This window comes from Oncorhynchus tshawytscha, linkage group LG14, assembly GCF_018296145.1.
Source record: "Oncorhynchus tshawytscha isolate Ot180627B linkage group LG14, Otsh_v2.0, whole genome shotgun sequence".
Lineage (NCBI taxonomy): Eukaryota > Metazoa > Chordata > Actinopteri > Salmoniformes > Salmonidae > Oncorhynchus > Oncorhynchus tshawytscha.
The window spans coordinates 25,514,866-25,536,576 of NC_056442.1; the positions used below are offsets into that span (position 1 = coordinate 25,514,866).

A 21,711-nucleotide genomic window follows, 5' to 3' on the forward strand; every position below is an offset into this window, starting at 1 on the left:
AACTTGTTCCACCACTGTAACAAGAAAAATTGTCATTATTGTTGCAGCGTATGTTGTTTGTATGATTACAAGCCACCTATATGCTGTTCAGTTTCTCTATGGCAAACTGTATTTAGCTTCAGAAATGGCCTGCCATATTAGCTTTTATCTTGTCATCGTTCTCCATTTCATTTTGAGCTACAACAGTTATACTGCTGGAATTTGGACATGAATGACGTGCTTTTCTGTGTGTGTGTGTCTTTTCATAATGACATATGGAAATTCATAATTTATGGATTTATTTGAAATCATTTCCGTTAATGGTGTATATACTTGAATCCAATGTCCTTATATATAAAGACACATTGAATATGTCCATGTTTCTAAATAGGTCTGTAATTTGTTGATAATTAACTTGTAGTGTTCCAATGGAAGCAGCCCTTTGCACCATGCAAGTAAAGACCACTAGAGATCAATGTTTTTAAAAGGGTTTAATCAGGTCAAGTTAGTACATTTATTGTACCTTTCCAACTAAATTGTCATTTTTTGTTGTCTTTGAGTAGGGTACGTAGATGTATTTGGTTTCTATAATGAAAGCTCATTGGAGAGTGACCGCGATCGGAATGCCAAAATTACAACAAAGACCAACAAAACAGCTAGGTCTCTTGATGACAGTGTCTACTGCTATTTGTCAAGTCAGTGTGTTCACAAAAACCAACCTGTAATGTAAGCAATGCTCTCTGAAATCTCATCATCGTTAAAAAAAACTCCACTGAATTCATACTGCTTTGGAACCGTGACTGTAAGGTAGTTGTCCATCTAAGCAGTCAGAGTTCTTTGCTCGAAAACAGACTCGCTGTATGTTAGCCTTAGTGCTATCCTGAGAATCTAACTGTGTGTCATCTCTGTAGTTTCAATTACCCATAAAACAATGGACGCTAGGCCTACTGTACATCCTGCCTCTGGACGATAGTTTATTTACAAAATAATCTGATTAAGAAATGAATAATCTGTCTGTTCACTTCAATAAAGGGGTATGTATTATAATTTGATGGGAAGAGTGTTTACACGTCTGAATGGAAAGGCTTGTGGACTAGAATACGGTGCTGTACCTGTCTGAATGGCAAAGCTAAAGCATTGGGGAAAGCAGTGGTCCGGTCTTGCACTGATTGACAGTCTCCCCAGCCAGTGAGCCATCAGACGTTCAGCTGAAGTCTTTCCCAAGAGGAGGGGTCTCACCTGACTGCACTGTACCCTGCCTGTATATACAGTCCCTGATCCCTTATGACTAAGACCTTGGGACTGATGTGTCTATCTAGATTCGTACTAATAATGAACATTGCATCCCATCATCGCTGTATAAAATTGGCTTGTGTGTGTGTGTGTGTGTGTGTGTGTCTCTCTCTCTCTCTGTGTGTGTGTGTGTGTGTGTGTGTGCACGCCCTGTTGAGTTACTTTGGCTTGTTTTAAGCCATTGAAAGAGATACATGCGCCATGGATCACCAGTCATGTACGTTGGCCACACGTCTATCCATCCCACCAAGCTATATGGTTACATGTGTAACCCACCATCTTATGATTTACCTCACCTGTATATAAACTGTTTTTAGAATATATTTAAGCTGAGTCTATCCCTAAATTCACTTTGTTGATAATTACCCACTGTAGGACACAGAGGAATGTCACATTTGTACTTCCCTTTGTCATAAGAATGGAATTCCTAGACAATTATACAATCATTACACAGCAATGTCCTGTTTTTCTATTTCCTTTGATTTATGGTAACATTTGTTTGCGATTGGTTTCTAAAAATGGTATGTAAAACGTATACAAGAAAAATTTTCAACACAAAATACATTTGTTTGAATTCAGTGTTCTGTATTTGAATGTGGATTGAGATGTCGACGAGTAATCTTTTTGGAGAACGCTTGAAACACAGTATCTTCCTGGTACAATTGTGTTTATCACCATGTAACATGCAAATAAAAGAATATACGTATTGTTAATTCTCATTGGGAGATATGTGTCCTATACTATACATTTCTGGAGTGTTTGAAAAACTATAAATCTGTTTTGGAAAAGGAGAGGGGTTTCTATGACGCTTTCTAGCCAGTTAACTCTGGACATAGGAAATGACACTGACAAAGCGATCTGAACAGTGAGATCCCAGTCATTTGCATTGTCTCACGGAAATTATAGCCTTTATAGAAGGAAAGGGGACGTTATATGTGGACACTGATGAATGGATGGAGTCAATTCATTTCCTATGACCCTTTTGCATTTTTATCTAACTTTTAAACCTCGAGGCCCCATTTGAGGTAAAGACTCAAGGGAAAGACGACTCAGGAGGAGGGGGTGGGGGCGTTACATTGACCCAAAGTTGCAAAGTAGCTTTTAAAGTGTAGTGATAGGGTTGTAGCCAAATTTGAAATTCAATTCTTGAATTCACTCATGAAGTCGAGAATTAGCATTGAATTAAATTAGTATTGTAAAAACATTTTAATCTTTGGAATTGAATTGGAATTGTATATTTACCAGTTAATGGTATGTTTTAAGATTTGTTTTTAATAATTTCAACCTGTATTCCAGTATAGCTAGGCTGTCTGAACAGTGATATAATCAGCCTGAGGGAATAGAAGCTATAACGCTGAAACTCTGCAATAAGGATATAATCGAGACCCAAAAGTATAGCATTTGTTACTAATAAGCTAATTACTGGGTAATGTTTCATACCAGGGATTCAATTCAGTATATAGTACTGAAGAGCTGCTATACAACGTAATAGAAATGTAAAGCCCGAGTTAGTGGATTGCTTTCACAGTAAACACTGCATTGGTAAACACGATCGGAAATGATCTAGAAATTTCAATCGCACTATAGTGCTGTACTTCAGCAATACGGATTGAATCGAGACCCAAGCCCTAAGCTGCAGGTGCTATTACACTCCACTAGATGTCTCTAGATCTCATTAATAATAATACTATTATACTCTAATTCGGGGTTTATGTGAAAGTGGCTTATCATTAGCCTTCATTAGCAAATGTTTTGTTTGGCAGGTGAAATATATTCCACAACTTATGATGGTAATTGGCACATTGCTTTATTTTGAAAACAGACATTGAAACCATTTTTTTATTTTTTCACAATTTAACTCCTCAGATTCAAACGACATTGCACTCACTGGGACATAGGAAAAGTTTTTAGTTTTGTTTGTTTGATTTTCTTTTTAACATCAGTGCAAGAGTAATTCCAATTTATATCAAACTGTCATAACAACACCAAGGACATCAAAAAGAAGCCACATTTTTTTTTTGTATTGTGACTGTGAAAAGTTCCTCTCAGTGGAAGAGTTCCCATGCAACTTGTTAGATGGTTCATGCTAATCATGTACTTTGGAAGGGGGATTTTAGTTGTGGGGCCAACAACATTTATGTCATAGTATTCATCATTTTCTGTAAAGTCCTCAAAATCCCCTCAGACCTGTTAGTTGTATAAGTGAGGAAGGGGAAGTACCGACTACTCAAAGAACGTAAACCAAGCTTGATCAACTCAAGCAGAATATGAAAATGTCCTGTCCAGCTTTCTAGGGTTTTGAAACTCAGTTCAAAACGTGGATACGTCCAACCATCGATTCAATCATGTAAGATACGGAACGTACCCAAATCATAGCACTACTTATAGCTTGAACCAAAAAAAGGCATGTTGGAAACTCCCCCAACGTAAGGAAATCATCGCCACACAAAAACATGACAAACAAATAAAAACGGACTGCCTTCACATTCAGAAGGAGAAGAGTCACCCTTTAAATTCATTTGTAATCATAGTCATTTTTTTCTCTATGTTAAACTTTCTCTTGGCCCTCCTTGGACTCCTGGTCTGCCTCTGCTGGGGCCTCAGCTGGTTGGGATTCTTCGGCAGCATCTGAAAGAAATGAGAGAGAGAGAGAGAGAGAGAGAGATTTTTTTAAACATTTTGTGTGAGAAAATATTATTGATCAGTAAGTAATGTAAGCGGTGAGGTGGAGACCTGTTTATTCTCAGTGGACTGTGTGAAATACAGTGATCAAAGAGGCTACAAAGACCCCGCTCTACAGCGACCCATCATAAAGAGCTCTGTATATGCTTGTGGCTGTCACATTGTTATACTTCACTTAATACTTAACATACTTACAAAAATACTTATTTTGCTGTTCCTTCCTCTCAGAACCTGCTAGGTGGGATTCCCAAGTCTAAATCTAAAGAAATCCACCCTGTTTTTAGTACAGCTGGCCAACATCGATGATTCCCTGTGAGACTTAAGCATAGATCTAAATCAGATTTCTTTTTTACCCTTCAGAAATACTTGTATTAGGCATCTGATTATGAAAATAATCTGTTTTTGGAATTTGAAGTTTGTAGAAATTTGGGGGGGAAACTTTGCAAAAGTGCAACATTGGGCTTCAATGGAAGCAAAAACGTGTTGTAAGAAAACTGAAATGATATTAAAATCACATCAAAACGGATCCAAAACATTTACATGTGATGGAAAACATTGTTTAATGGTTATATTAAACTAAACTAATGATATATTAAATTAAGTCCTATTTTGTTTGAAATAGGAAATTGATCGACTTGACCAATTCAAATTCTTGTATTTAACTATCAAAAACAGGATCAGCTATTTTGGGGGTTTTCTATGTATAGTATGGATAACATATTTGGTTGTCCTTTCTGGGTTGTTTTGGAGAGATTACTCATCTTTCTTCTTTATCATAAAATGAATGGTCATCAATGGCAGTATTCTTTTAATATATATATTCTTTTGATGTGTAGAAGGGACATCAAAGTTACTCCTGAAGTATTTGGTTGTCCTTATTATTTGCAGATAGATCTTGGAAGGGAAACGGTGTTCTGGCAACCCTTCAAGCCTAATGTTGCATTTTTGCAGCACTTACAAAATGACATCTAGCTCAGAATGTTTTTTTTCTACATATATTTTTTCTACATAATCACTACATCTTAAAGAATACAGGAAATATATTAAGTCGTGTACTTGCATGGATGGCTACAACATACTGCTTGTGTAGGTGACCAGTGTGGTCTCAGACGAGTGGACAGTTTATAATGTTTCAGAGGCTCCTGCCACAATAATCATACCAACACACAAACAATACTACTAAGAGATGCACTGTGTTGTGTTTGGCATAATTGTTTAGAACCTGTATAAGATGCAATTTAGGGAAAATATTTTGGGGCAAAATTGGGTCTCACAGGTTTAAGATTTATTTTCACTATGATTATTTTCACTATGAGTTGTATGACCTTTAGAAGTTGTTTTCAATCAAAGCTATTGTCCTCATTTCACGGAGGTAGTGATGTCATCCCGACTGCATTGACTTTAATCATCAGCATGACATCATCTTCGCTGGTCATCCTCTAGGAATCAGAGATGGAGCTAGACTTGTGTATGTGACTCATGATAGATGACTCACACAGCACTTAGTATTCTCCGGCACTCAATGGGCAGGTTTCAGGTAAGGGAGTGGTAACCATGCAATCACTGTGAAAATATATACATTTCAACCCATCCTAGAAGATGAGCTAAAGTATTATTTATTCCAATTTCTCTCTCTGGGGATCAATAAAGTTGATTCCGTCATTCATTAACTCTTCATTAAAGTCTCCATCAATAATATTTCTGCGAAAGGTCTTGTTTCATTGTGTATAGACCCTGAACATTCCGGACAGATAATATAAACACCTCCACTGCTACACATTTTGTTTTTCTCATTATAGTTGAGCACCCCTCCTTTCCTTTGTTTTTGCAGAAGCACAAAGGACCATCCGGACTCCACTAAAATATTGAATTTCATTTGCACTATATCCTTTACATTGGTCTTTATGACCTACATGTGTCTAGTGCTTCATATGATGGTTAGCCATTCAGGTCTCGCTTGTCTTCACGGTCTGCTGGTTTCAGTCTTAATTGACCAGTCTAAGTAATTTATCATTCACCAGTTTAAGTAATTTATCATTCGGTAAGTCTAAAAACCATGGCCAGATATTCCAGGTCTACACCACGTAGAACATGTAACTATGACAACCTGCAGACAGTGTAGCCTCTATGACCTAGTTTCTCCCAGTCCTGTCTAAGCTTGTGTCCCAAATGGCAGCATGTACCCTATAAAGTGCACTACTTTTGACCGGGGCCCATGGGGTTCCGGTCAAAAGCAGTGCACTACGTAGGGAATAGGGTGCCATTCAGGACTCAAACATTGATCCTCCTGTAGAGGATTCTGCACATATTCCATTAGGTAGGCTACATCATACATTCTGGGACTGGAACAAGATAACCTACTGAGCCTTTCCCCTTTTCTGTCATACTGTTTAATCTAAGCTAATATAACCAATCAAAGATCATGTAAAGAGATTATGAGTAACATCTTGACATGATGTCATTTTGTACATTTGGCTCCCGGACAATTGTATTATTAATAATAAATGTATTATTCAAGCTATTGTGTAAACTATTTGGTTTGTGTTGTATTTGTAGCCTATTTCTAAGCTCATCTACGTGGATGGGCATCTCAGAGACTGGGTTACAATAAGGCCTACCTTTTTTGTCTTGTGTTTGGTGAGGCTCCTCCTTATCAGCCGTCTCACTGACAGTAGCAGCTGGCACGTCGGCTTGTTTGGACTCCTCCTGGACAGCACCACCCTCCACGCTCTTTTCAGCACAATCAGTGGAGGGGATTTGGGCAGAAACCGGAGCTTCACTGCTGTCCACCTCTTTGGGCTTCTCCTTGGTGTTGCTGGGCTCTGCCTTGGCTTCCTCTTTGGGAGGCTCTGAAGGCGCCACCGCTGCAGTGGGAGAGGCTGCTGCTGCCACAGGCGAGGTGGCTGCGGCTACGGGAGAGGTGGCGACAGGGGCAGGAGAGTTTGCTGGCTTTTCTGAGATGGGGCTTTTGGCTTGGCTTGTCTCCTCCTCTTTAACATCAGTGGGGTCTTTTTCCTCGGCAGCCTGCTCAGTCGCAGGGGGGATGTCTTCCTTCTTCTCCTCCTCTCCGTCTGCCGCCTCCTTCGCTGCCTCCTCTGGGACAGCTGGACTGGCCTCCTCATCCTCCTCTCCATCTTTCATTTTTTTCCGGAGTATGTGTCCACGAAAGCTGGCCTGGATTTTGGTGGCCGCCTTGTGGGCTTTGTCCTCTGGTTTCTTCTCATCCTGCTTGATTTCCTGGTCAGCCTCTTCATTCTTCTCAACCTTATGAAAAGAGACAGGATGTCAAGAAGTGATGAGCATATCTAACTAACAAGAATGTCAATTGCCTCTTCAAAGAACCAAACAGGTACCCTTCCGGTGACCTACTGAACCCTTAGAAAGCTGTTGCATCCCATCCTCATGGCTGAATGCGAAAGGTCTCCAGTGAAGTGATATCAGAGGCCCATACTCAACGGGCCTGCCAAATAGTGAGTGACAGTAACTATTGTATAGCCCTTCTCTATCAATGTCCAACCAGTAGCTCCTCTTATCGTGGCAGATGAACAGGTCGCATTCCACTGTGGTGAGCGCCATTGGATGTCGTTCACATACAATCCCAATGGTTCTGAAGAAGAACACTTCCAAAAGGCATCTCCAACAACACATCCCACCAACATACCCACCCACCCACAATAGACACTAGGTTATATGTAGAATTAAGGGAAATGAAGGTAGAATAAAAGGTGGATTGTTCAAGGCAGAAGGAGGTACAGTCCGAGCAGGCGGTGAGAGTGGGATGTAGATCTGAGCGGGGTTGTTCAGGTTTGGGTTGTAAGAAGTTGGTGGTTATGACTGGAGCAGAGTTTAGGAAAAGATGAGGAATAGGAGTGGGATAGGTGTTGAAGCCTGTACAGAGCGCCAAGATGTTACCTTTTATACAGTATCTGGATCCATAGCTGGAGTGGTCCATCAAATAGAGGGCTGTGTTATGATTCTTATAAATCTAATGAAAAAGAAATGAAGTGAAAATAAGGGAAATGAACAATGTTGAAATTGACAAAGGGGAAAAATAATGATCATTACATTCGAAATGAATAAATAAATAAACAGATCGTATTGATTTGAATTACGCATTTGTCTCAAATCAGACAAATTATGTTAATCTGAAAATAATAGCGGGAACTAATGTAACACGAACATAACAGGCAGTGTGGCCTGAACCAAATCAAAGAAACTGGGACTCTAAATCCATGATGTAGTGTTACATGTCTTTCACGATGTTACCCAATGTGATGTTTTCACCAGGGGTCCTTGCATCTTGTTACAAACACATTTGTGGGTCTCGTTGCGTAATAAAACAAAAAGTGCTGCATGTGGATCAGTTATGTTTTGATGATTCATCTCATTTCCAATTAGCATTTGTTTTGCTATGTTTTTAGATACTGCCATCAGTTACTATCATTATGTTGAATGCCACTTGAAATATCATAGTCACAATAACATCAATTGTGTTATTATTACTATGATATTCAAAATGGCGTACATCGTTGTTTAATTACTAGATTCCTGGAGGCTGCGTTGTGGATCCATCTTTGGTTGCTACCTCGTCAAGATGCACCGCCATCCTCCCGTGAACGATCAAACGTTACCTTGACAACCAGAGTGCTGCGTGTAAGTCATCTGCTGTTTTTGGCCAGTGGTTCCAAACCAGGAGTACTAGGACCCGTGCGGGTACTTGGCCTGTCCACTGGGGGTACTTGAGAAGACTCATGAGACCATAGGCTTACTGGTAAAATGCACATGAGGGGTTATACAGTAACCCGAAAAAGGTTGAAAACTACTGGTTTAGGCTATGAAAGACTATATGTCACCATGATTGACATTGCACCTGACCCCTTGGGAAAGCAGCCAATAGGAAACCATAAATCAGGGTAGCAGGGAGGGGCTGGCGGTTCCACCGGTCAGGGTGTGTGATCTGTGTTGTGTGTGTTGTGTGTGTGTGTGTGTGTGTGTGTGATGTTTAGGAGGAGAAGATGTTTTAATCACCTGCTACCAATAAATATATAAAGTTTTTAAAGCCATGAAACGGTATTATTTTTTAATAATTGAGTGAACTGAAGAGCTTTTATAGCTAATGGAGTAGTGAGATGTGATAGACTGTTCGTGTCTGGCACACCCTCACAGCCGTAATGGTACATTTAATATGAATGATCTCATAGGTGCTCACAATTGCCAAATTTTGGCCTAAGCACTTACTCAAACAGAAGGACTTATGGAGATTAAGAAGGGCAGAAGGTAACCTAGCGAGGCACTGAGCAAGGCACTTGTCCTGCTTCTGGAAAAGAGCATCTACCAAAAATGTTTTTAGGTCCCATGTGGTTCAGTTGGCGCTTGCAACACCAGGGCTGTAGGTTCAATTCCCACAGGGGGCCAGTGTGAAAAATGTATGCACTCACACTACTGTAAGTCACTCTGGATAAGAGCATCTAATAAACTGTAATTGTAAACTGTTTTGGGAATATGAGAGATTACATAATTTTGATATTGATAGGAAGATACTGTATTTCATTGTCCATTTGGGGATTTTAAATGAGTTTTTGTTTGTTCAGTCGGGTAAATGTATTGAGATCACCTATACTTTTTTGAATAAGAGCATAGAACTCATTACATTGATTTTACAACAATTTTACCACAATCAATTGTAGCCTATTTACAGTATATTGTCCATTCAACCCACAAAACAGTAAAGTCTACCTGCCATGTTATTAAGGTGGCTTCCCAAACTCGTGATGCAGACAAGTAATATGAATGGTAGGATGTCCAAGGCGATATATTTGCATATTTATGTCTGTTGTTGACCAATGAACCTACAGAAATGTAGAACATCCTTTTGAGAGACATATCAAAATGATATAATTGGACTTCAGGAAATGTCTTCCAACCAGATGTCTGGGGAGACAAGCCTATATCCCTTTTAAACCTCAATCACTGAAGACCTAAAAAGAACGGATGTTACAAAGCATTGACATGTCAATTGAAACCCAGACTCCTGAGACGGCTTCAGACAACCGTATTTAAACAACAGTCTGATTCCATTATGTCACTCTGTGTGTGATCTTTCCATTCATAAAATGAGCATGTCTCAAAACGGTCTCCCAGGAACACGAGTTGCATTTGCCCTTTTTCGATAGCCGACTTCCTGTATATGATACACCACCAATAAAAGTCAGGCTACAGCATCTGAAAGACAAATGTGTACATCTCGGGCCCCCAGCCACTGTCCTTGGGTCGGCAACCCCGTGTGAACCACACCCCACGGTGGGTTTATGGATGGATCTTTCAAACGGTAGCCAGTCCCCCCCCATGTCAGACCACTGTCTCAGTTTGGAAACATTTAGAGACTTTGCCAGAGGATGGGAATGAGACCGCTGCTCGCACAAATGCACACAGTCGGTATGTGTCCTCTTTTTGTTCTTATTCACTCAAGCAGACGCTCCCTAGCTCCTCCACGTCGATGAATGCAGAGTGCTGACGCAAGGACAGAAGTATGTCGACATGCAAATGAGGTAGGCTTTACATTGCTCTTATCTCAGTAAACCAACACTAACATCTGTGTGTGTGTGTGTGTTTCAATTGAGCCAGTCGATGTATTAAAAAGATAGCTTGGCTCTTACACACCAACACTGAAACCAGACAGGGAGAGGGTCAAAAGGAAAGTCGGCCAAGAAATATATTGTCTGTCGACAGTATGTGGAGTAAATGTATATCCTTCAGTAAATCGCAGCATGATATATGTCTGGTTTTCTAGTGGATGGGGATGAGAAAGACTACAGAGGCAGGCAGGCAGGCAGGCAGACAGACAGGGTTGAAGTCTGCAGCTGAATCTCCCCCATTCTCCCTGAGCTGCTACTACCCACTCACACAGCACCACACCCTTTCATCCAGCTGTCTCCTCTCTCCTCCTGCAGGAGAGGGGGCGGGGGGTTTTCAGGTGGAGGAGAATACATTCACCTATCCGCACAGCCCCATGCTTCTCCGACGCACGCCTTATTCCCAGGACGGTGAATTGATGAGTGTTGTACATGTTTTCGATGGCCCCAAGAGTGATGTTTGCAACCAGATAATACTCAATCATAATAGCCACCCTCATTTAATTAAATTAGTCTGCTCTCTCTCCCTTGAACAAAGGCTCCACAATCACGGCTGCTCTGACAGTGAGGGCTGGTGGCGCCCGTTGAAAAAGCCGGGTTGAGAGCAATCTCTCGTTGCACCATTTATATGCTTTCTGTTCATCTGTCTAAATCCCAGAGACTTCATTCATTCATTATCTAGTCCTCAAAAGCAGAAAGCAGAGAAAGGGCTGGATGCTGCATGGGAGGCGGTTTTCCCTGTGGCGAGCGTAGCGTACGATTCAGATAGCAGCATTGTGTGGAGATAGGGCTTAATGCAGTATTAAAGCTGTGTGAGAGAGAGAGAGAGAGAGAGAGAGAGAGAGAGAGAGAGAGAGATACACAGAGAGAGAGAGAGAGAGAGAGCGAGAGAGAGAGAGAGAGAGAGCGACAGAGATACACACAGAGAGAGAGCGAGAGAGAGAGAGAGAGAGAGACAGAGATACACAGAGATACACAGAGAGAGAGAGAGAGAGAGAGAGAGAGAGATACACAGAGAGAGAGAGATAGAGAGAGTGATAGAGAGAGAGGGTTGCCTCACCCACTTCAGTTTAATGTGCAGCCTGGCTGAGCTAAAATGACTCATACATGCTGACATTTAAGCAGCAATCAGGTGTTGATGGAATCCAGTGCTTTATTAAGAAGCCGATAAAATCCCGACTACTCTAGATAGCTTCTGCAGATAGATAGCTCTGTGCTAATGAAAAATACCTTCTGAGAGCTACTTACATCAAGGTACTATCTCATACTGTACACCTCCAAGACTCACCCGTAGATTCGCAACACCTTCCTTTTCTGAGAAAGGAGCTCTCTGGTATGTATTCATCTGGTTTTTTTCCCCCCTCACAACTATGCACCCATAAAAATGTGTAGACCTAATTGACACCATACACTTTTAACCCCAGAACCGTGCTAATCCCTTTAAGGTCCTCGTTTATTCCCACGAGACACGGTAGCCAGAGGAGTTGAGTCTTAAGTCAGTGGATCCTTACCCCACCCTTTTTCCTCAAACATGCCTCTCTATCCTCCTGTTTCTTAGAGATAACACCGAAATAGGATATATATAAATATATATTTTTTGCGGCCAATTAGTGCATCAACTAAAAGCAGCCTTAAGGGAATAAGACAGTATTGTGCTCAATGGAGGTGGTATCCTCAGTCTTCATGTATCCCCTGATTACAGTACAAAGCAGCCAAGGCAATCACAGAAGGCAGCAAACAGGTGCATCAAGTGTCTATCAATACGTCTTTCAGTGTTTAAAGTAGTGGATCGATAATAGTATAAAAGAGCACAGCATCATGTTACAGGCTCATCTTACTGCTAGTACAGTGTGAGGTCTGGCAGCATCGTGGCTACACTCATTCAAACATAATCACATTAACAAGGCGTGTCCGTTTTGCATCCGAGACATCACTGAAGTCCCAGTGAGCCAAGAAGACAAAAAAAAATAGACAAGCATATCCTCAGATCAGTTACGGATGTAATTAGTCCAAAAGTGGAACATTTTAGCCAGATTTTTGAAAATGACAGCTATGAATGAGAGAATCTGTAAAGAAAGCAGTTACCGGTTTTGTTCTTCTTATGCAGCACAGCATACTTGTAATATCCTTTCTCTTTTCCCTTTCTTTCCTTTTTGCCTTACACTTCTCTCTCACTCCCTCGCGCTCTTGCACACGCTCACTGGCTGTACCAACAGCTGAGTCGCCTAATGCTTTTACTCATCACAATTTGCACACACACTCACTGTCTGCCTGCTCGCGCCTCTCTCTGACTTGCTGGCTAACAATGACTACAAGCCCACCCTTTAAAACCCCTCCTTCCCTTCCCCTCCCTCTGTTCACGCCGACACCCCCTCCTTCTCTCTCTGTGATGAACCTATCCCCCTCTTCTCCCTCCCCCTCTCTCCTCCACAGGCGACCGGCATGCAGCCTTGCACTGGCGAGAGCTACAACCCCACCCTATACACGTCTCCTAGTGTGAATGACTGAATACATCCAATCTGTCAACAGACAATTCCCATTCTTCTGCTTTTCTCTCTTTTTTGAATTCCCTCCATACACTGGGGCGGTGGCCCTGTTGAATAGCTTTTATATTAAAGAGGGTATTTCCTGCTTAAATCCCACTCAGTCAGTGCTGTTGGTAAAGATCAATAAATAAGCCAAGCTCCAGTCTAAATTACCTATGCCAATTCCCTGTTCTGGCAGAGACACCGGCATGTTGCTGCCAATGAGGATGTGTGAAACAGAGTGATACTGCTTACACACCTCAATTTCTCTTCAGTGCTCTGTTCACATGGAAACACTACAAGCTCTCACAGTGGCGTGGCTATGGAGGAGAGGAGGAAGGCCGGGTGTGGCAGCAGCCAGGCTCCATTCCCTCCTCTCTGCCCAAATTTGCGCAGAATCTTCTGTGATGACCAGGCACAAAGCATGCTGTGGTGAGAGCCCCCACCCCCTCTTTGACCAGAGAGAGGGGGAGAGAGGAGGTAGAGAGAGGGAGGGGGGCAGATTCCAGACACACGAAGACAGGATCCAAAGGTCTCTGCTCTGTCTTCACATGTGCTGCAGGATTATGCCACATCTCCTCCTCACAGGGAAATCATTACAATATTCTACTGAGACTACATCCACCACTGTGGCCTGCATGCCAGCCAGCCAGCCACTCAAATCTATTATTATGAACTGTGTCAATCAATCATTCAAACGTATTTATAAAGCTCTTTTTACATCAGCAGATGTCACAAAGTGCTCATACAGAAACCCAGCCTTAAACCCCAAACAGAAATCAATGCAAATGTAGAAGCACTGTGGCTTTGAAAAACTCCCTAAAAAGCCAGGAACCTAGGAAGAAACCTAGAGAGGAACCAGGCTCTGAGGGGTGGCCATTGCTCTTTTGGCTGTGCCAGGTGGAGATTATAAGAGGACATGGCCATTAAGGCCAGACTGTTCTTCAAGATGTTCAAACTGTAATATGGTTACACTCAATAGCATAAACCAGTGGTCCTTCTAGATTTATATGAATCACTGAATCGAACACAAATGTGTTGCCATGGTAGTTCAAACAGGGTAGAAATAATTATTTCACCTAAATAATTTAGGATGAAACGACAAAATCAATTGGACTGAGGAATGAATCTGACAAGCTATTTATTTTATAATAAAATTAAAATATTCTAAATGAGTCTCATGACTAATTTATTGGACTGCTCTAGGTTATTATACTGAACAAAAATATAAATGCAACATGCAACCATGTCAATTGAAATAAATTCATCAAGCCCTAATCAATGGATTTCACATGACTGGGAATACAAATATGCATCTGTTGATCACAGATTCCTTAAAAGAAAATTGACCTCACAATGGGCCTCAGGATCTCATCACGGTACTTTTGTGCATTCCAATCTCCATCGATAAAATGCAATTGTGTTCGTTGACATCAGCAAACCACTCGCCACACGACGCCATTACAAGTGGTCTGCGGTTGTGAGGCCGGTTGGACGTACTGCCAAATCCTCTAAACGACATTGAAGGTCGTGGTAGATAAATTAACATTAAATTCTCTGGCAATAGCTCTGGTGGACATTCCTGCAGTCAGCATGCCAATTGCACACTCCCTCAAAACTTGAGACATCTGTGGCATTGTATTGTGTGATAAAACTGCACATTTTAGAGTGGCCTTTTACTGTCCCCAGCACAAGATGCACCTGTGTAATGATCATGCTGATTAATCAGCTTCTTGATATGCCACACCTGTCAGGTGGATGGATTATCTTGGCAAAGGAGTAATGTTCACTAACAGATATAAACATATTTGTGCACAAAAGTTGTGAGAAATAAGGTTTTTGTGCGTATGGAACATTTCTGGGACCGTTTATTTCAACTCATTAAACATGGGACCAACATTTTACATGTTGCGTTTATATTTTACTTCAGTGTAGTTTACACCAGCAACATGGATGGGGATTTCAAACAGCGTGGGTGCCAGTTTAAGTCCGATAAGGTTTAAAGACTGACACTATTGAAAATGTACTGTAGTTCAACTTACATGGTAAATGGACAAACCATGTTACCAACGGACAAGAACATTTATGTATTTTATTAAGCATCATTTTTCAATCATTTGCACATACATACATTCAACAACATTCACTACACTGTACATCCAAATTCCAACATGTAAATCAAATCCTGTAAATTCATTCAACATCTAAATCAGAGGTCATAGTTGGTCAACTCCTGAATGTAGTTATACCAACGGGTTCAAATGTAACACAAACTCTGAAATATGTTTCAAATAATATTAATTGGACTCAATGAAGCAGATGTAGCCACAGGTAAAGACTGTCTACAATTCTAGCAATAGATTCCATAAGGTCCAATAGTTCAACAAAAACTCTCACAATAGCTGTACAAAAACAATGATTCTGCATTACAAAAGTGATAAAGCAGACAATAACTTAGTAATATACGCATCTCCTTCATAATAAGAAAATCTATCCAGAAATGTTTATAGTATAGTGCAAAACGTATGTGTGTGTCCATGTGTCAGGCACTGGATCCATGTCTATCCCACCATTAGAATCAGCTGTTGACAAGCCATGAGAGAAGGGAGGAGTGTGAGTGGATACTGATGTGTGAGACAGAACTAAGTCCAGGAATCTTGGCATTTTTAACAAACAGTATAAGCGAGAATTCTGGTCAACCACTCCCATTGTCAAGGCATGGAGGGGGCCTTTGTCCTTACAGAGCACCACCACCAGGGGTCTCTAGCACTGAGACACGGCCATGGTCTCTCCCTGAGCCAGAGGCCTCTCTTTGTGGATGTAGTAATCCTCATAGTCGGAATCCTAGGGACAGGAAGTGGGGTAACAGATAAATATTTCATGGACGTCTCATATTGTCAGACGTAGACTACATGTAAAATTTAAGAGTATGTAATTGATCGGGCGAGACATGTGCCCCTAAGTAATTCATGAGCAAAAAAAGAAAAGAAAAAGGCCATACCAGAGAATATAGGTCACAGCATGTCATGTTTTTCTCCTTGCGGTTGATCTGCTTAAAGCCAGGATCATCTCTGTCATAAAGATGATAGAGTTCAAATTGGTCAAATCACAAAAAAGGTCAGCATTAGTAATTTTCTATATTGGCAAAAGTCAGTTTTTCAATGAATATGATGAATTTCCTTGATTCCTCGCATCCTCTCTGCTCAGCTCCTTCTCAAATCGTATTGAAGGAGAAGGTCCACTGCCCCTCCCCTTGGACTCTCTTCTCCAACGCATTTTGAGATGGAAGGAGAGAAGACGCAAGGAATCAAAGAAAGATTCATTGAGAAAAAGCCATGTCCATTCAGCAAGTCAGGGTTGGGGGCTCCCTTCACCAGAAACCATATCACTTCTTTAAAACCATATGTCTAGGATGTCCTGAAGAACTGGTGCACTGATTGAGGAGTAAATCCACTCACTCGGGTGTGACCTCAATAGGGGAGTGATAACCCTGGGTCTGGCTCTTGTCCCTCGGAGGGCAGCACATGCGACCCAGCAGAGCCAGCGTGATGATGGCGGAAGGAAGCAGAATGAAGGCTAGAAGCACCGCCACGTCCGAGAAACGAACCGCGGGCACTGTGGAGAGGAGAGGGTTCATCATAACCACATTTACACTCAGTGTCAGCGCAATGTGGAGACGCTAACGATTTTCTGATCTCTTTAGGTACGAGATCCGCCTCATTACCTATGACCGCAGCACAGCCGTGCTAAAAAAGTTGTTTAGCACACCCTCTCGTGTACAACTGCTTTAAGAAACCCCTAAATGCTTCTTAAAAGAGGGATTGTTTAAGCTTTGTGGAAAATATGAATCAATCCGTAGCACATACGTGCCTAAATCTACCGTAGAAGTCTTTAAAAAGGTGCCAATAAATATGCGCCCAACCATACCAGTATTGAACAGGTAGTAGGTTTTACTGCCCAATATATCTCCCCAGTGCCACAATTCCCATAGAGTCATGTTCTACACGTCATCATTCCTAAGGTCAATAGTGTGAACCCACAAATCACCTTTACTAACAAATCCTAAACTTCTGCCTCTCAATTAAAGAGCCAAATCCTGACTTGAGATTCACATTTTCTCAAGCGTCCCATTGACATCCATGCATTTTCCCTAAACATACATTTTTCGAAGTAATTGCCTCACCTTTGGGCGTCACGGTGAGGACGGTCTGTGAGGTGGGGGATCCGTGGACGTCAGGGGGGTTCCTGACTGAGCAGGTGTAGGTGCCGTTATCGCTGAGGGAGGCGTTGAGGAGCTGGATGGAGGCATCGCCCCGGGCCGGGCTGCCCAGCCACTTCACGCGCCCGTTAAACTGGCCTTCCTGCGGAGGGAACGCCAGAGAGGAGAAGTGGAAGAACTGGGGAACAAAGAGAAGAGGAGAGATTGTGACGGCTCTGGGCAGGACAGTGTTACTCAGACCGTAGCAACTACAGAGCCGCTTTACAAGACACAGACAACAGAAACACTGCATCAATCACACTAACCATCACCGTGTTTTCAAAAAGTAGGGGGACAATAAGAAGTGTCAAAGAGACACATTGGAGAAAACAAACTACACATAGGGAATAAACATCACAGGAAAATATACACAAAGACGAACACACGGCAGGCAGGCCTGTTAACAATCAATGGTGCTCAACAGTTATATTGTTTTATAGGGCTGGGCTCTCCAGGAGGCACTTCAGTTCAGACGGCCATAGAGCTGAGAGGGCTGATACAGACAGCATACTAAATCTAATCACTGCACTCAGTCAACCCAGACAAACACTCAAGCCTACCTCAGACAGGTTACGCCTAGCCAAATGGAGATTATACACAGCCAAGTGCCTCTGAAACATTCAGAGCCGGAACCAGATTAAAGCTTGTCCTGGACTAAAACTCACTTTCAATGGAGATTCTCCACTGAGAATGATTTTCAAGCCTGGAATAATCTGGGTTCGGGAAACCGGCACTCAGGGTGCAATGTTAGGGCCTGTGGTTAAAAGCTTTGTTGTTACCGTAACGGTACTGACTCACTGAATAAAAACCTGATGGATCATGGGCAATTGCATTTAAATGAATATTGAATTGATTTGATCATGTCTTATACAAGACATTGATTGACTGGAGTTGTTCATTCAGTGTCATTCAGAGGAACTGAATCACAAGTCCTCCATCACTGTCCGTTGCTAGAGCTGCCTTTTCAGTCCTGGAAATGAATTCTCATCAAGATATTGATAATTATGCAGGGAGACTGAAGCACACCACCAATTCATAGTTCTCATGCCTTGGCTGGTAAATTATATTTCTGATAAGAGTTTTTTTCAAATGCTTATTCACAGTGCCTTTTGATATACGATTGTGTCAATAAAAGTGTCCGAATCCACTAATGAAATTGGATGGAAACAAACGTGCCACGAGAGACAAATTCACTTTCTAGCTCTGTGTGTTGGCTAGCTCTGTGGGGCTATGCGGCGAAATGTTCTACACGTTTCACTATCCGTCTATAGTTGCACAGAACAAACTTGTTCCAAGTAAATAAAGAAATGAAACCAAGGATGTTGTTGGATTCCGGTATACCCTGGTATCGACCAACCCAGCTACGCTTATACAGAATTCGGACAAGCCGACACACCCCTAGGATAAAGAGTTTGTGTCAGTGACGTGAGAACCCACTATCTGCAAACACTGACACAGCAGTAGGCCTGACTACTACATCTTAATGACTAAACCAACAACTTCTATTACCCCATCGAGGGAGCCACAGCACATTAGCCATCACTTAGCGCTGAGCGCTCCTATAGGATATGATATCCCAACCACTACATAGTGTATACGTTATCGGCCCCTCCAAATGGAATTAAAAACTTATGCGGTCAGCCGCTCAGAGTATCGACAAGGAAATTGGATCTAGGGGAGCTTTGGTGTCGGAGCCCTGACTCGCAACTTCCAGCTCGATGCATACATTTAACATACATTTACCACATCACCAAGATGTGGAAGAGTGATCCTGATTCCTGCCCCTAACTGCCTGGGGTTTCTGAGTCATATTCCCAGGGGTTAAGGGTTTCAGAGAAATAGAATTACTAGAAAGGGCATCACAATTAAAGTCAACGTATCAGCAGCCATATTCAGTGTACCCATGCCAGGACATAAAAGCACAAGAGTTCTTCATCAAATGTGTGCTTTATTAACAACTCAATATACTGATTAACTTTCTATGGTGCGTACTTACTGCCTGCGGAGGGCCTCCGGTCTGGGGCCTGTAGGACCAGTCCACTGACATACGGCTGGTGGCTCGGCTGGTAGAAGTGAAGGTGCAAGTCAGGGTGACGGCATTGCCCCTCACAGAATTGACCTCTGCAGGGGAGCTCACTGTCATGGCTGACACAGGGCACAGCACTGAGAGAGGCAGCAGGGCAGGGAGGTGGTCAGATGAGGAGGATAGATTAAGGAGGAGGAAGGGCAGACGATTGCACAGAATTTTAAGTGAAATCCAGTTGGATTGTAGAAGTCAAAAGATGAATAATTTTGGAGCAAGGTAGTTCACATAAACAAAACGCAAATAAACAGAATAAAGCTAAAGTTCTCATTTGACAATTGTGTATAATCACAATGTCAAAGGTCAAAGGTAACCCCAAAGGCCCACATTGTTGACCCAGTATTAACCCAGTAGCCAGATGGCAACATCAAACCTTCTGTACACTGCCTGGCATTAATTGGAAAAAACACAATCTAATGAACTTTCCATGGGAAACATTGTTTTCTTGGCACCATCTGACAACAAGACTACTAGTTGTAGCAGTAATAGTGTCATAGTTTTTTTCTCTCTCTCTGTCTAAAATGATCCTTTACCAATTCCTGGATTGGCAGACAAACAACAACAGCTGTTGATCTTTCCATCAACGTTCAGCAAACATGGCAATAACGACACAGCCTACAGTAGTAGCCGTATTCCTTGTGATGAGCGTTGCCAATGCAGACATTGTGCAATGCAAAAGAAACACAAAACATTTACATAATGTGTAAAAACAAGAACTCTCTCCAAGGACAAAGAGACAGTCAGAGTACTGCGAACTACAAATATTTGAGGGATCTAAAATACATCGTACAGAGCAGAATCAGAGGGCTGATAGGGTATGCAGATATCCTGCACTATTTCAAAACACCTTGGAGTAAAGTGGACCGAGAATGAACAAGCTAATCTCATAACCAAGGTAGCAATCGTGTTGAACAAAGTATTTCAAGCTGAAGAGCAGTAGATGCTTGATAGCGGTTGACATTCTAATTGTTGATGAGAAAGTTGGCAACCCTTTGAGCCCATTGCATGTACTATACGTCTCAAACATACAGGAAATGACTCCTCCTACTGTCCAACCAGTAGTTATATAAATCTGATCAATGTCAGTAGACCTCACCCAAAAGTCATATTCTCAGTTCTAGATAATGGCTGCTTGGAATTGGACGCAGGGTACTTTAAACTCAATAACAAAACGTGAGTGCAATTGAAAACAAGGGAAAAAGCCATGAGTCTTATGAATTTTACATGACATGATACTGCATTCCTGTTGTAAGGAACCTAGCCTCAGGCGCAATTTGGTTTGTTGTGAACATGCAGTATAATTATTTGGTAGTGGCTATTCACAAATGGATACATAGTAGCCTATTCAAAATGTTGTAGGTTGTATAAATACATAGTAATATATTATGTTAACTATGAAGGTAAACACGTGGCTTATTATAATAATTCTAACAATAATTCATAAAGAATTTGTATGTAAGCTTTTTTTTTTTAAAGTAGGCCTAGACAATTATACAAGGTACAAAATCAGGATTCTATAAAAACACCCACAATCCAAATGCTTGTGTTTCATATGTAAAGTAAAGGTAGTCTAGTCTCGCAAATTCGTTGATCTGTGACATTGAAAACGAGCTTGACAAATGAGGGTTGTACTCACCAAAACAAACCATTAAATACAGCAACACGACAATGTTCAAACGTATAATCCTGTGTTGAAGCCAAACCATTTTAGTAAAATGATGTAGAGCTTTAGAAAAAGTTAGAATAAATTGTCAAGTCTTGTCAAATTTTGCGTTTCGGATACTCGTCGTCCATTTTTTTTTTGTGTGACTCAGTTTCTCCGCTGTGCCTACCCAGTGTGCACTACCTGACAAACAGGTGTTTCAGGAAGTATTGCTGACACTCCTCGCCCTGACCAAAGAGGTAAAAGGAAGCGAGTCACCGCACACGCAGTTTCTTCAGCCGTTTTTTTTCTGGTTAAGTGGAAGTCAATAAACTACGGAGACCAGGCAATACTGTCTATGGGAGACACACCAAGTTAAGTAGAACAGAACTGACCATTTTTTTTCAATGGTAAACGGCCTGAGTGAAGTATCTTTATTTATTAACCATCGTTGGCCTGGCATCACATATTCCTGGTGTGTATTTTACATTCAATAAAATAAAATAAAATAAAATATTATTAGTATCATGTGCCTAATACAGCAGGTGTAGACCTTACAGTGAAATGCTTACTTACAAGCCCCTAACCAACAATGCAGTTAAAAAAATATGGATAAG

The 21,711-nt window shown here is 41.5% G+C and overlaps 2 protein-coding genes across 2 annotated transcripts; both read right to left on the reverse strand.

Moving 5' to 3' along the window:
- Nucleotides 1–3,057: 3,057 nt before the first annotated feature.
- On the reverse strand, nt 3,058–12,903 carry LOC112266835 (neuromodulin). Its single transcript, XM_024444694.2, has 3 exons — nt 12,672–12,903; nt 6,573–7,218; nt 3,058–3,900 (listed from the first exon to the last, which is right to left on the reverse strand). Exons 1-3 carry the CDS (start codon nt 12,699–12,701, stop codon nt 3,821–3,823), a joined length of 756 nt encoding a protein of 251 aa, XP_024300462.1. The 5' UTR covers nt 12,702–12,903; the 3' UTR covers nt 3,058–3,820.
- A 2,286-nt stretch (nt 12,904–15,189) lies between these two features.
- On the reverse strand, nt 15,190–21,397 carry LOC112266836 (myelin protein zero-like protein 3). The gene is made up of 6 exons (XM_024444695.2): nt 21,089–21,397; nt 19,366–19,532; nt 17,295–17,508; nt 16,570–16,726; nt 16,113–16,182; nt 15,190–15,955 (listed from the first exon to the last, which is right to left on the reverse strand). Exons 1-6 carry the CDS (start codon nt 21,156–21,158, stop codon nt 15,875–15,877), a joined length of 759 nt encoding a protein of 252 aa, XP_024300463.1. The 5' UTR covers nt 21,159–21,397; the 3' UTR covers nt 15,190–15,874.
- Nucleotides 21,398–21,711: the final 314 nt, after the last annotated feature.

Bases quoted from the DNA above. Each gene is read 5' to 3' on its own strand.
- LOC112266835 (XM_024444694.2), bottom strand. From the start codon at position 12,701: ATGCTGTGCTGCATAAGAAGAACAAAACCG. The intron at 7,219-12,671 runs GTAACTGCTTTC...TCTTTTCATAAG, and splicing joins GCATAAGAAGAACAAAACCG to GTTGAGAAGAATGAAGAGGC. The intron at 3,901-6,572 runs GTAGGCCTTATT...CATTTCTTTCAG, and splicing joins CCAAACACAAGACAAAAAAG to ATGCTGCCGAAGAATCCCAA.
- LOC112266836 (XM_024444695.2), bottom strand. From the start codon at position 21,158: ATGGTTTGGCTTCAACACAGGATTATACGTTTGAACATTGTCGTGTTG. The intron at 17,509-19,365 runs GTAAGTACGCAC...TTTGTTCCCCAG, and splicing joins CCGGAGGCCCTCCGCAGGCA to TTCTTCCACTTCTCCTCTCT. The intron at 16,183-16,569 runs GTGAGTGGATTT...TCTTTATGACAG, and splicing joins CCTATTGAGGTCACACCCGA to AGATGATCCTGGCTTTAAGC.